The 15,467-nt window shown below is 40.3% G+C and overlaps 1 protein-coding gene across 4 annotated transcripts in view; it reads left to right on the top strand.

The window, feature by feature from the left end:
• Dync2h1 (dynein cytoplasmic 2 heavy chain 1) overlaps positions 1-15,467 on the top strand; it is a 218,578-nt gene that overhangs the window by 134,349 nt on the left and 68,762 nt on the right. For all 4 annotated transcript variants that reach the window (XM_057766375.1, XM_057766374.1, XM_057766373.1 and 1 more), the window contains 5 exons: positions 1,860-1,949; positions 7,803-7,868; positions 9,648-9,698; positions 11,039-11,116; positions 14,410-14,541. In XM_057766375.1, the coding sequence (XP_057622358.1) occupies positions 1,860-1,949; positions 7,803-7,868; positions 9,648-9,698; positions 11,039-11,116; positions 14,410-14,541 (417 nt within the window). The remainder of the gene's footprint in view (positions 1-1,859; positions 1,950-7,802; positions 7,869-9,647; positions 9,699-11,038; positions 11,117-14,409; positions 14,542-15,467) is intronic.

The raw sequence follows: 15,467 nt of genomic DNA, 5'->3' as shown, positions 1-15,467 counted from the left end.
GGTCAGCCGTGAGTGTCTTTGTGTAGTTTTTGCCTTTCTCTGGTATGTGTCTTAGTGTGTGTGCATCTGCCAGTGTCGCCATAGTGATCTGTGTGCTAGCCAATAAAGCATGTCACATGATTCTTCACACATGCTCTTTTTTTAAAATGTTTTATTTTTATTTTTTTTTAAATTGGCAGATATTGACATTTTTTTTATTTATCTTTTTATTATGTATACCATATTCTGTCTGCGTGTATTCCTGCAGGCCAGAAGAGGGCACCAGACCTCACTACAGATGGTTGTGAGCCATCATGTGGTTGCTGGGAATTGAACTCAGGACCTTTGGAAGAGCAGGCAGTGCTCTTAACCACTGAGCCATCTCTCCAGCCCCACACATGCTCTTCATTCAGCCTTTTGGATTCTGAAAATTCTCTTTTCCTTGTTTTAGAGCCCTACTGCACGAGAGTATATAGTTCCCATAAGACAAATAGTAGATTTCAAGAAGATAAGGAACTCTGAAATGTTATTAGCATGGTCTTTAGTTTTGACAGGTATTTAAAAATTGAAAGCTATTCAGTATGTAATCAAACAGGGTGTTATAATACTGTGTTGGTTGAAACATTTTGGTAAAGAAGTAAATATGTATACTTCTCAGTAACAGTTGTTCTGTGTTAGATAATATTTGATTGGATAGTACTGACCCATGTATGTGTACATGTGTATAGTTATATGCACATTTAAATTTATTTTTATATAATTTTATAAATATAGAGTAAAAAGCTCTAGCTTATAAGTGTTTTAGAATAAAGTCCATTTTAATTCTTCATTTCCCGTGTGATGTTATGTAGTAAACAGTCGTTAACAGTTTAATTCTTCATTTCCCATGTGAGGTTGCGTGGTAAACAGTTAATGTGTGCCAGTTCCACACCTTTCACTGGAAACCTAGCTCCATTTCTCTCAACCATTACAATTATTTTACCAGTCTTTTTTTTCTGTAGTTATAAACACAAAAATATAAGCTGCTTAGTCTAATTTAATGCCAGAGTTGAAGTTTACAATCCATGTATTCTGTAAATGACTTCTGAAGTGTTGTGGTCTGTAGAACTCTTGTGCTCTATCCCCATTTCCAGCTGGTCAACCCTGTCTTCTTTGTCTAGTTCACATCTGTTTATTTTGAGTGTATGTGTGCATTTGTGTGTGTGTGCATGTATGTATACATGTGTGTGTGCGCGTACGTTTGTAGGTTACACTAAGGAGTTGTTTTCTCCTTATCCAGTGTGGAAGCCTCAGCAGCAGGCTCCTTCACCCACTCATCTCGATGGTCCTAATTTTTCTAAATCAGTGGAGATAATAATAAGTACAATAACGTTGTGACAGCTATCTAGAACACAATTCCAGAGTCAGTCTGAGCACTGGAGGTGTGGGTTTCTTTGTACAACTTTCTGAGTTCATATTAAAGCTTATCCCACCGGAGCTGAATTGGTAAATCAGATTCAAGTCTTTTAATTATCCTCACCTCATGTTGAAATAGGTTGTGTTTTTAATGCTATTGTTATCAGAGTGATGTGTGGTAGTTGAACTAGTACTATTGGGAGTTTTTTTATTATTATTTTTATTCTATTTTGAAATTGATTATAATCTTCATTTATTAAACCTTTGATTTTATAAATTTAAAGAAATTACATAGTATAAAATACTGCATTAGTGTACAATATAATGTACTTATTTATTTAGTTAATTTCTTGGGTTTGTGCACAAGGATGTTTATTTCAGAACCAACTTTGAGTCTGAAGAATAATTTTTAAAAGTTATTCAGCTATAAAATATATGTAAATGTTTCTAAATTTCTTAATGGATTTTCAAATTCTAATTTACAGGACTCTGAAAATACAGAACAGAGAATCCAGTCTCTTGTCAGCTCACTGAAGCATATGGTGTATGAATATATATGCCGGTGCCTGTTTAAGGTAACGATTCATCAAATATAAACTGCTCCTCACTCCTCTGTCATTGAAATGGGCAGTTGTGTTGACAGACTCTAACTTCTCACTACATACCAAAATGTAGCCAGAAGGAAAAAAGACAAGGTGAGGACACTAGGCTAGTTGCATGTCTGTTGTAAGGTGGAAGGGCCTGCTTGTTCGTCCCATCTGCTCAGCTAGCTTACACCCGAAATAACCACACAGAAACTGTATTAATTAAAACACTGCTTGTCCATTAGCTCTAACTTCTATTGGCTAACTCTTACATATTAGTTTAACCCATCTCTATTAATCTGTGTATTGCCACATGGCAGTGGCTTACCAGAGATTCTAACCGGCATCCATCTCAGGCACAGGATCCATGGCTTCTCCTCTGACTCTGCTTTCTTCCTCCCAGAATTTACTTCTGTCTTCTCCGCCTACCTAAGTTCTGCCCTGTCAGGCCCAAAGCAGTTTCTTTTTCATTAACCAATGAAAGCAACACACAAACAGAAGGAACTCCTACACCACATGTCCTCGGTGGTCTTGTGCTTACTAAAAAGGAGGCTAACCATGGGTAACGTGTCATTTCCCAGCCCAGGTTCCTCATCCTCAGGTCTAGTATCATCTGGGGACATGTCTGTGTGAAGTGGCATGTTCTGTGACCGTGAGATATTCACCATTCCAGCGGCTGTCAGTTGCTAATAACATGCCCTCCTCTTTCTCTCATTTGTGAACACCTAGTGTTTCTAGGCATTGCCTAGTGTCCTCTGGTGTCTTAGTGACTTTTCAGTAAAGAAAAACCATGACCAAGACAATTTATAAAAGGAAGCATTTCCAGTGGGTGAGAGTCCATGACCATCATGGATGGGGAGTGTGACAGCAGACAGACAGGCACTGTGCTACAGCAATCCACCAGCAGGGGGCAGAGAGAGCTAAAACCTCAAAGCCCACCATTCCTAGGGACACACCGCCAATAAGGCCTCACCTTCTCAAACAGTTCTACCAACTGCGGAACCAAGTATTCAAACTTATCAGCCTGTAGGGCATTCTCCTTTAAACCTCCAGCCTGCATTGTGTGGTGCATTTGTTACCTTGCTGCTAGAGTCACAGGGCAGAGAGTTGCTGGCTTCTGAGTTATGAAGAGCGACTTTCTGAAGATGTCTTCCTCTGAGGAAGGATCTAGAACAGTGTTCAGTGTGAGACTCCGGAGACTTAAGAACCAAGTTTAGGCCTTTAGAGCCAGTCCTTGGGATCAGCTCACAACATAAAGAGATCCCACAAAGTCCGGCACCCGAGTTTAAGGAGCTGTTAGCATAGTTCAGTGCTGCAGACTCAGGAAGTCCTGAATGCTGTGTTGTGTTAGTTGAGGCAGAGCCGACCCTCAGTGCAGAACTTCTGCACATGTGTACAGAAGTCCTCTTTCAGTGGGAAGTGTACCTTTTTTCCAAAGGCCTTATGGCTCACTAAGGTTCTGAAACTTGCCCCCTTAGACCTCGATTTTACATTGTGGAAGATTGAATTGTGAGCGGACTCTGTCCTTGTAGACATCTCTGGTACAGGACAGTAAGATTCCCTTGCATTTTTCACCATTACGAATGGCTGCACTGTGCATAGTACCTTTGTCTTGTGTGCAGATTTAAGTATTTTGATTCAGTAGATTTCTGGATAAAAGTTTATTTGTTTGTCTAAGGGATATACTTGCTTCTTGTTATTGTGTGTTTACATCTGAACTAGTTGGTACTCTTACCCACAGGAAGCTGAAAGCACCTCTTTCTTTGGATGCTTAACAAACTGGGGGACACACACACAGCAGAGGACATGAATTTGGGATAGATATGTTGCAGAGCGGCTGAGAGGAATTGGTGGGAGGGAGTTGGGGGTAAATAGAATCAAGGTAGATGTTTTGAAATTTTCAAGGAAAAACGTTGTAAAACTAAAAATACCATAAACATTCTCCTTTTTAACTCCACTTTTATCATTCTGTTCGGCTTGTATTTTTGTATTTCACTTATTATTATTCTTATTTGTGATAATTAAGGCTCTTTGCTGTTAAGCCCATGCCATATATTGTATAATGTAATTGGCAAAGGGATAGTTTTAGCACCAATATAATTTAATGTTTCAGTGCACTCTATGGAGGCTTCTTTGAAGTCACTTTATCCTTTAAAAATACCTTGAGGTCACGCTAAGCAGCTTCTAGAAGGTCACAGTAGGAGAGAGGCTAGGAAGCTGGCTCAGTCCTTCAGTGTACACTCAGAGTCTCTTCTTGTCTACTCTGAGCTTTCTTAATCTGTCGGGAACAATTGGCAAGTCCTAAAAATACAATTTGTAAGATACTTTTTAATAAATAAAATGTCTGTTTTGTAAAATTCCTTTTTGTTACTATGGAGTATGATTTCAGGATTCCATAGTGTCTGAGTAATAATAGTGAAAGTTGAGAAGCTGCATCAGTCATAAACAATGAGATATACTCCTCAGAATTTATACTGTAGCATTAATAAGGGCAGAAGTGGTTTCATGTCCTTGTGAAAGCCTTCTGGTTTGTAGCAGTCAGCCTGCCTGATGCTACCCTGCCTGCCACAGCGTCACTCACGCAGCTCTGCCCTCATGTTGGTGACAGCAGTGGGCTCCAGTGGACAAGTGTTCAGGTCCATCAAACTGAGTGCAAGTTGACTGGGAACAGAAAATGACTGATCTGTTTTGTAGCAGGTAATGTGGACTTTTACTAAACTGAGCCAAATAGAGAAAGCTGCCTGGCTATTTCTACTTAGGTGACTGGCTGTGCCATTTCACTTTCTTCAGGTCAGGACACTTATTTCAGTACTTACTTAATGAAATGTGTAAATTATATATTTGTTTTCCCCAAACTTGTCATATTAATAAAACTACATGGAAGTAACTCATGCTTTTAGTATCCCCCCCACCCCCAGTTAATCTTTTGGGATAAAGGAAACTGTGTGTATAGGTTTCCTCTGTGATGAGAGGATATGGGAAAGAGGGCAGGGGAACAGCATTTCAGAGCACTTTGGGGCAGGAAGGCTGAGGGACGGTGCTGGCAGGAACACTTGGAGAGTGTTGTTGTGGAGCAGTAGGGAGGAGCATTAGGGAGTATGGGGCTTTAGGGGGAGTTATAGGGTGAGCATTGAGAAGTAACTTTGGGAGGAGATTTAGGGGAAACTGGCAGGAGCACTGGGGAGCATTAGAGGGAGCTCTGGGAGGAGCAGGAGGGAGTACTAGAGAGAGGCACTGGGAGGAGCTGTGGATGGAGCACTCAAGAGTGCTCTGAGGGAAGCGCTGAGGGGAGCTCTGGGAGAGATGTCCCTAAGTTACCTCTTCCTTGTACAATACTGCTTTCAAAAATCTCACATGTAGAGAGAACTGTGGGTGAGAAAGAAAAATTTTTCTTCTGTAGTAGGAGCTGTGGGCTGTGTCCCTCTGCCCAGCTCCCAGCTGCCTGGCTAGCTTATGCCTCAAAATAACAACACACAAACTGTATTCATATAAGCACTGCTTGGCCCATTTCTATTAATGTGTGTAGCACCATGAGGTGGTGACTTATCTTGCCTAACCCATATTTAGTAATCTGTGTAGCACCAGTCTTACCGGGAAAGATTTGGCATGTCTGACCTGGCGGCTTGCTTCATCGCATCTGCCCCGGAGAGGGAAGGCATGGCATCTGCCTCACTTCCTCTTCCTCCCAGCATTCTGTTCTGTTTACTCCATCCACTTATGTTCTAACCTATCAGGCCAAGCAGTTTCTTTATTAATTAACCAATGACCTTCCCAAATCATTCTTCCTTTTGTATTTTCTGTGTAGATTACCTTGCCTTCCTTTCTAAATGAATTTGCTCATTTGAGTATCATTCAGGTGGATATTGTTTTTAAACAATTACTAATACCTCATGATTATTAACTAATAACTTATACTCTTAAAAACTTTATAATCTATTGAAGTGGGTCTTAATAATTTAGGCAGTTTTCTTCAACTTAGATAACTCTGGTCTTTTCATGTCTGCCCTCTCTTCCTCATTGTATCATAAATGTGCATAGAGTCACCCATTAAAATGTCCAAGTTAGGGGCAGTCCCGAGCAAAGGCTTGAGTTCTGTGCTGTCTCATCTCCTTTGCCGTGGCTTAGGGCTTTCTCCCTTGGGTGCCAGGAGTTTGGCACTTCTCAGTGAATAGATTTGAAAGGGTTGACTACTGTAGAATAGCCTTAGATTTGGTAGCTTCCAGTTTTTACTGTTCTTGAGAATTATAGGATTAGAAGAATAGTTTTGATGTGTGTTTCCTTTTCAATATTATGCAGTTTGCCATAAGTCTGACATTGTCTGAGTGTTATTACCAGATTGATGTGGTAAGTAAGAACCATATGTGTATTTAATTCCTGCAATAGGACTATATAGTTCTAAGAGATTTTGAATTAACTTCTCTTTACTTGGATGTAGAGGGTGCTGAAGTTGCGATTAAAAAGCATTCTACTTAATGCTGATGCTTGAGATTTCTTGATAGCGGATGGATGACCAGTGAAACACTGAGTACAAACATGAACTTGTTCTATTACATTCTATGAAGACTCACACTATGCTAACCCTCATCCAGTGGATTCCTTTAGTTATTTCCTGGAGTGTTGTATGTAATTGAATGGAATGTGGTGGACACCCAGTGTCCTGGTCATCTTTTGTTTATCTTCCTTCCTTCAGTCAGTAGGGTTCATTGGGCTTTTTGGAATAGATTCTAACAGAACATAAACATATTGAGATAAATTGACACTGAACTAAGATTGAGCAAAGGCAATGAGGGATTTTATGAATCTAAAATATTTGCTCAATTGTGGATGACGACAAAATTTCTTTTTAAAAAACGACTGAAAACTTCTTAGTTTGATTCATCCATCTGTAATCTTACTTAACTTGATTGGAAATAATGTGCTCCACTTACACTTCTCTCCCCCTCTTTTTTATTTTCGAGACAGGGTTTCTCCGTAGCTTTTTTTGGTTACGGTCCTGGAACTAGCTCTTGTAGACCAGGCTGGCCTGTAACTCACAGAGATCCACCTGCCTCTGCCTCCCGAGTGCTGGGATTAAAGGCGTGCACCACCACCGCCCGGCTTTCTCTCCCCCTCTTTATGTTGTGGCTTTTGTTTCATTTTTGACTCTTGATTCTTCCTTATGACATCCTTGTTAACTGTTGTGACTAAGGGATTCATCATTAAAACTAGACAACCAGAAGGACATCAAACAATGATTTATTCTGCCATTTCCACCTTTAAAAATGATGGAAGAAGATTGTGGCTGGTCTGGTTGTAGAACATGTATCAACCTTGCATTAGGATATATGACACTATAATTCCATGTTGTCCCCTAAAGTGAAAATAGCACCTGTAACCAGAAAGCAAGGAGGAGACTAAGCACCTTACTGTTGCTGACCACACATTTTCACCAGTGTTTGGTGACGTTTGCTCTGTGGTTATTAGCTTTAGCTTTCAGATCCCAGGGAGTGATTGGAGGCTTGTAGAGTGGCAGAAGGTTTCCTGCTTTCTGTATCGTGATGTCACTGTAGTGTTCTGAGTGGACAAATACAATAAATGCTGTGAGTTGTGTGTGTGTGCATGTGTGTCGTAAGGGGTAACCCAGTGACAGAGACACCAAAGTCATGTGTTTAATCATCTTGTTAATATTCTGTTTATGTTTATTCTCTTAATAAAGAGACAGTTTGAATATTTGTTTTTTCTGTGTGTAGAACCTGAAGTCACTTGTTATTACTGGTGAAAAAAAAACCCAATTATAGAACAATATCATCCAAAATTTAAAGACACTTAAGAAATAGCAAAGTGTAACCCTGTTCTTTTTTGCAGGCTGACCAGTTGATGTTTGCTTTGCATTTTGTTAGAGGTATGCATCCTGAACTTTTTCAAGAAAATGTAAGTATTATTGAATGAAGGAAATCTTGGAACTACAGAGAAATCCGCTAACAGGGTTTTCTTAAGCTAGAGATGACTTAGACTGGAGTTGTCTGCACATTAGCTGGTCTTTTCTGAGTGATGGGTGTGAGGTGCTGTGATGGAGGAAGGTCATTGGTTAATTAATAAAGAAACTGCTTGGCCCCGATAGGTTAGAACATAGGTGGGTGGAGTAAACAGAACAAAATGTTGTGAGGAAGAGGAAGTGAGGTAAGACGCCTCAGATAGATGCCAGGCCGCTGCTCTCCAGGGCAGACGCGATGAAGCTCTGACCCAGGATGGACGCACCTTGTGGTGCTACACCCATTAATAGAAATGGGCCAAGTAGTGTTTATATGAATACAGTTTGTGTGTCGTTATTTTGTGGCATAAGCTAGCCAGGTGGCTGGGAGCTGGGTGGCAGGAACGCAGCCCCGCAGCTCCCTCAACAGTGCTGTTTGAAGGTCTTTTCTTTGATCTACACTTAGGATTGCAGGTTACAGAAAGGAAGGAGTCTAAGTAATTTCCCAGGGTGCTTGGGTTACTGTGAACCCGGTGCACTTACTCGGGCTGGGTACCAGAAGTAGAGCAACTGAGAAAGGGGAAGTGGTAATATGGGCGCACAGTTGTGTCATTTGTCACCACCGCTCACCTATCAGGAGTCAGCAGATAAATGGGGGTGGGGTACACAGTTATCACATGAGCCCATAGGGTCATGTCGTGTTCTTTGTCCAGCATCTTTTTTCTGGTCTGCCATATAACCACATCTAATATGATACTCACTGGAGCTAGAACTAAGTTTTTTATTTATTTTTTTTTCAAGACAGGGTTTCTCTGTGGCTTTGGAGCCTGTCCTGGAACTAGCTCTTGTAGACCAGGCTGGTCTCAAACTCACAGAGATCCGCCTGCCTCTGCCTCCCGAGTGCTGGGATTAAAGGCGTGTGCCACCACCGCCAAAGAGAATTGTGTTAATGTTCTTTTTATTGCTGTATGAATACCATAGATGGAGAATTGAGTAGAAGGGGAGCTAAGAGAGTCCAATCTGTTGCCTCCCAGCTCTACCTGGTAGATTGTAATTGTCTTCTGGATTTTCATATCAGATAGTTAAAGAGCACAGGTCATTCCCAGCTCTACCTGGTCAGATTGTAACTGTCTTCTGAATTTTCATGTTCACAGCTCTACCTGTCTTCTCTTGTCATTTCTAATTCCACATGTTGTTGCTCGTTTGCTCACTTTTTCCTGAATTGATTAACTGGGCTCTAATAATTTTATCAACTTAGCTAGCCTTCATATAATTTTGAAAACTATAATTAGTATGTTTTCAGGCCTTCTATGTCCTATTGTGCCTTCCTGGAATACTTTTCTTAATTTCCGCAGCACAAACAAGTTTTAACCTTGGTAGACTTCACTGTGTGTGTATGAGTGAGCAGTGGTGCATGGAAAAACAACAGTTAAATGTCTGGATGGTGAGTGTTCCACACGAGGTACACACGCATTTGTGTCTTAGTACAGTTCCCTCTGGTCTGGATGGTGAGTGTTCCACACAAGGTACACACGTGTTTGTGTCTTAGTACTGTTCCCTCTGGTGGCTTTCATGTATAGTACACATGACTCCCTAATGCTGACCTGCTTGCAGAAGTGGGAGGTGCTTTCTTCTTGTTCTGAGGAAGCTGTATTGAAAGATGTCCTATAAGAAATTTAAGCTAATGTTGGCTGGTTGTGTTCTGATATTCTTTGTGTCCCTCATGTTTTATTCACTAGGAATGGGACACGTTTACAGGTGTGGTTGTTGGAGACATGCTGCGGAAAGCTGTAAGTAAAAATGTCATTTCCCTCTGGGAAAAACATTCTTGCCTTGGGGTTTATGAAATACAATTGCATCATAGGAGTTTAAAACTGTTGTTGAGTTATACTTTTATTAGAAGAGTGTGTCCTGGCCTGTGCTCACTTACTGTAAAATGGGCTTAATATATTTTTAGGCCTTGAAAAGTTACATTTTTAGAGAAAAATATTAAATACTAAGATTTGAACACTGCTTATTTTTCACAGAACTTGTATGTTGTGTTAAGAAAAATGTCATAATCTTTAGCAAAATTAATGCTTTCTCTTTTAACTGAAGCTTTAAAATTACTTTTTATTACTTTAATAAGTCTGTTTGGAACATACAGAATTTAAATAAATAATAGATAATTATTGTGAAATTGATACACTGAAAGTCCAACATAATCTACATCATTCTGGGCTGTACAGGGCACGCGGGGGGGGGGAGCTCTCCATAATCACCACAAGCAGCCGGGTAGCATCCACGGGAGGTAAGAAAGCAGTTCAGTTCAGCACAGCTAAGTAGCCGGTGTTGCTTCAAACTCTGGGAGTCTGACCCTGAGTTTATTTTAGGCATATTTAAGCACAACACAATTTGGTGAAAACTTTTCCAGTGATAATGAACTCAATCCCATGTGCATAATAAAGCATGAATAAATCTCCTTGAGGAACAAAGTAACAATATGAAGACCGGACATGACTATATTGAATCTCTGTAGAGTACACGTGGCAGCTTCCATAAAGATGGCTTTTATAGACTGACTGATAAAAATAAGCGTATGTTAAGGGTTTGAGGGAGGGTCTGGCGGCACAGATGGCACAAGGCAGGAATGCAGCTTTCCAGGCAGACAACAGCTATGCACTCCTTCCTGTGAAGGGGCAGCTCTGTGCACCTACTTTCCAGGCCCCCCTAGATGGTTAAGCACACACACACACAATGAATGCCATGTTTATATATCAGTGGGCTTCTTCTCTCTAACAGTGTTACATGGAATTTTACCATTGTGACTTAATAAATATAGTATATAGAATGTTTTGTTTTCACTGCCGGGCGGTGGTGGCGCACGCCTTTAATCCCAGCACTTGGGAGGCAGAGGCAGGCGGATCTCTGTGAGTTCGAGACCAGCCTGGTCTACAAGAGCTAGTTCCAGGACAGGCTCCAAAACCACAGAGAAACCCTGTCTCGAAAAACCAAAAAAAAAAAAAAAAAAAAAAAAAAAAAGTTTTGTTTTCAAACTTGTGTTGACAAAAATAGCTATTCAAATGCTTTTTTTTTTTAAAAAAAAATTGAGTTTTACCAAATGCATTAAGGAAAGTTGCTTTTACTGAAGGACTCTCAACAGAGAATTCGTGATCAACTTCCATCTTGGATAGATCAGGAAAGAAGCTGGGCAGTGGCAACACTGAAGGTATTTTCTTTTTTTTAACTAATACTTTTGTTAAAAGATTATGTGTATGTGTTTATGTATGGTCTGTCTGCGCACAATTGTGCTGGTGCATATGGAGGTCAGAAGTCAGGGCTGAGGATCTTACTTTTGCTGTGGGAGCTCCTTCAGCTGATAGCTTTAAGAAGCCAGCCCATTTTGGACGTGCTCTCATGTAGTATAAGTGCAGACGGAAAGTGTGTGTGCACAGCTCCTTTTTTCTGCTAGACTCAGTTCCAGTTCCCAGGGCTTGTAGAGACTTCGGATCGCTACCCTTACTGGGAGTTTATCCCCAAATAAATGAGCCTTTGTTATACTCCATTCTGGGCTAGGAACTCTTTGATACAACTACATACTTTATTGCATTCCTTTTTTTTTCCTGCTGAGACAGGGTACTTACTGAGCCCAGAGCCTACCAATTGGGTAGACTGAGTTAGGTGGAATGACCAGCAAATACATGGGGGTCCTGGTGTTTGTGATACTCAGATCTAGAATTACAGACTCAGGCAACCATGCTTGGCTCTCCATGCATGTTCTGGGGTTCTGAACTCATGTTTGCATAGTGGTGAGCCCTAGCCCAATTTCTATTGAAACTTTTTTTTTGAGGGATATTTTATTTTTTTTGTGTGTTTTACTTGCGTTGACATTTTGTACGTGCAACTTATTTATATCAGTGTTGATAATTCTATAGTAAAAACATAAAATTTCTTCGTTTAAAATGCCAAAGAATTAGTATGGTATCTCTCTCCTCCCACTTATTTTTAATTGCTCAGCCCAAAGCGTTGTGTTTGTAGAGATGAAAGACAAATGCATCCTACTAACTTTGTTCCCCCTTCCTGTCCCTGGCCTGTTTTCCTTACAACTGTATAGTACTACAGTAGCCCACAGAGAAAACAATAAATATGTCCAGCAATTATTGGTGACTCCCTCTGAGCTGTTCTGCAAGGTTGAAAATGGCTCTCTTGTTTCATAGTTCCAATAGCATCTAAGGCAGCTGCTTTGATTGCATTGCTTTAACAGTGAAGGGGGACGAGGCAAAGCTGAAGTCTGTGCTTCAGTCTGGAGTCTTTTATCCCTACACTGTATGCCCTTTTCCCCATAATTTTTGTTGATAAAGTGAGCGGGCTTCTCCTCATATCCTATTTTATTCTCTTCATTGATTATTCACTTCATGCTTATTATTAGCCATTTTAGTGTCAATGACCAGAGTTTTCTTTAGTTCACCTAGCTTAAATCAACCTGCTGACCTTTCCTTTCGCTGTGAAATGGCATTTTGCCAAGAACTCAGTAGTCTGTTTGCTCAGAATTCTTCCGTCTTCTACATAGAATGAGCCATGAAATCTTTTGCCATCTCACCTTGGCCTGCTTGAGAGAGAATTCTATTTAGTTCATTTAGCCAGAATTTCTCTTACCCTGAAGTTTTCTCAGTAACTGACTTCAGTTCTACTTCTTGGTTATATACATATGTATTTTCTGAGTTGTGTTAAGAATTAAACCTGTTGTGTATTGATATCTTCCCATTGTAATAACCTTGAGTCAGGTCTGCTCTTACCTCTTAACTGTTATGCAGCGGTGGGATGGCAAATGTTTATTTTATATACTACGAAACTCTTCCACTAAAAAACTCATTGCCAAGTACCCCCAAAATTGCCATTTGATAAGGCTGGTTCTACACAAGATCCGCAGTCCTGAATGCTGATTGGATGCCTAATACATGGCAGAGGACACACTAACTGCTGAATCACCCATCTCAGAGCACTGACTGATAATGGGACGATTATGTAATGCATAGTTCACTGGTGTTATTCGTGGTCAGACTTAAATGCCAGTTCTTATAAAGCTAACAGACAACTAATAGATATTATCCAGAGTCTTAGAATCATTAAAACTGATTAAGTTAAATGTGAGTTAAGTTTTGTTGTTTAAAGTTTAGTTGGTTTATATAATTATATCTATATCTATAGATATAGATATATGGTACCAGTGCAAAGAATTATTTAGATATGGGTACAGATGATAGGTATAGTATCCTAACAGTCTTGATGTATGTGTCTATGCATGAAGTTCCATACTACAGATACAGGTCTTCCATTGTTTTAAAAGAAAACACCCATCTGTACAGATGTGTACTGCTGTTCATATTGTCCATTCTTGGAAAAAGTTGGAGAAAGGGGAACGTTGAGATAGAAGTAGTGGATATTTGGGTAAATCTTTGTTTAAAGCAAAAACTCGTGTTGAACAGACACCTAGGAACTAGCAATGTGGGTTTGAACATTTAGAGGCAAAAGAAATAATGTGGTCACATATAGAGACATAAACAAATATGGCTTACAGAAGTCATGCTTTCTGAAGGATTTGCTGGTGTTACAAAAGACCAGAGGTAGACAGAAGGTAAACCTGTAAAGGGGAATTATTTCAAAATTTACATTCTCTCTCTCTCTCCCTCTCTCTTTCCCTCTCTGTCTCTCTCTCTGTGTGTCTCTGTCTCTGTGTCTCTGTCTCTGTCTGTCTGTCTCTCTCTCTCTCACACACACACACACACACGCGCACACATTCTCACGCATACACACGCACACACACATACTGTGCGCTAGGAGTTCAGTATAGTACTGATTTCAGTTCGGAAGACATGAACAGGTAAGAATGCAGGCAGTGAACAAGGAGGAGTTGTTGGCTGTTAGTGTTCCCAAGAGCCAACCGCATCTAACGCAGTAAAAAACTGGCTCAACTCACTATGCATGATTCTTGCTGAAGGTGATCCAAAGTAGGAGGGAGGGACTAGATGAGAGACTGAGGGTGGGGATTATTACTGAGCTCATGTAGAAGTGTCTTGGTAAGACTTCCACAGACAAAGTCTTGCACAGAGAAAGGCTGAATCTGAAACCCAGGTGAGATGCCCCATAGCACCATAGCAAAGTTGGGTCAGAAAGAGCATGCTTGTTGCTAGAGCTGCACTTTTACTTGGACATGAGCTCAGCTGTGCTGTCCCTAGGACTTGCACTTGGTTTTGATGATAGTGGAAACAGCTAGGTACCAATGTCTTCCTGAACAGAAAGCATCTCTTATGATTGTTGACTGATAGAATACTATCTTGGAAGTAATTTGTTGGCTTTAATGTGTGTGTTTCTAACCATGAAATGTGAGACAAACTATTGCCACATAGAAGACAAGTAATAAACATCTATAATAATTAGTTTCCTTTGACTTTTGTAGTTTTTATAAGGTATGCTCAAGTGCACATGGCTGCAGCTTCTTACATGTGCTAGTTTCCATTTTAGATCGCGCTCCCCAGTCTCTACCAGACCCTCTGCTTTGAAGACATGGCACTTTGGCGGACTTACTATCATCACTCAATGTGTGAACAGGAGTTTCCATCAATTCTTGCAAAGAAAGTTTCCTTATTTCAGCAGGTAAAATTTAATGTCATCCAAGTGTAGAACAAAATCAAATGTGTGATGTTTCTCTTGTCCTTGAGGTGCCATTTTAGTAAAAGCTTTGCCTTTAATGTATTATGTAACTTCATATACATGCAGGAGGAAGGGCCTTCTGCTTTGGCCACCTTACCCAGACAGAGCCCTGGCAACATTTCTGGGTAGGTGTCTCCCTGTACCTCTTGTTAGTCCCTCTGCCTCTGGTCCCAGGACCCTGTGATAGGAAAAAAGCTCTTTAAAAAAGCAGCTAAGCATAAATCATATAGATTCTCCATTCACTTATTTTAAAGTCGTAGCTAAGAAAAGGATTTAATGTGAAGGAAAGGGAGCTTCTAAAACTCCATTTCAAAGGGGAACTCTGAGATCTCTCACTGGGTGTCTTTAATTTCAACTTGGCAAGTGGCTCTGGAAATCCGCATCTAGGAAATGGTCATCCACTTGCCTTGTGTCTGAGTTGTCTATTATGAAAGCCAATTCATTCCATTTTCTTGTGCAGTGAATGCTATCTCAGCGGATGTGCTTAAAACAAACAGCAAACCATCTGAAAATGAGAATTTACACATCAAAGGAGTGCTATACATACACAGGACTTGTAATTCAGATGCCAGGCAGGCAGCTGCCAGATGCGGAACGTTTACCCTGCCATCTAACTGGCCACTGGCCCTTTATAGGATCTTGAAGACATATCTCACTCATCCTATGCTTACTTCACATAACAACTTTAAGGAGTTTTTGACATAGAAGGGAAGTCTTGGTTCATAACTGTTGTGACAGTTCCAAATATAGTAAATAGTGTGCAAGATTGGTTACCCTTGTATTTCTGTAAACATTAATTAGTAATAATTGACTGTTGTTTAGTTAATCCTGCTGAGAAACATCTATGTACAAAATTCTCCATTTGTTTT

The sequence above is a fragment of the Chionomys nivalis genome, chromosome 4 (genome assembly GCF_950005125.1).
Source record: "Chionomys nivalis chromosome 4, mChiNiv1.1, whole genome shotgun sequence".
In the NCBI taxonomy this organism is placed as follows: Eukaryota; Metazoa; Chordata; class Mammalia; order Rodentia; family Cricetidae; genus Chionomys; species Chionomys nivalis.
This window is presented reverse-complemented; position numbering and strand designations above follow the sequence as displayed.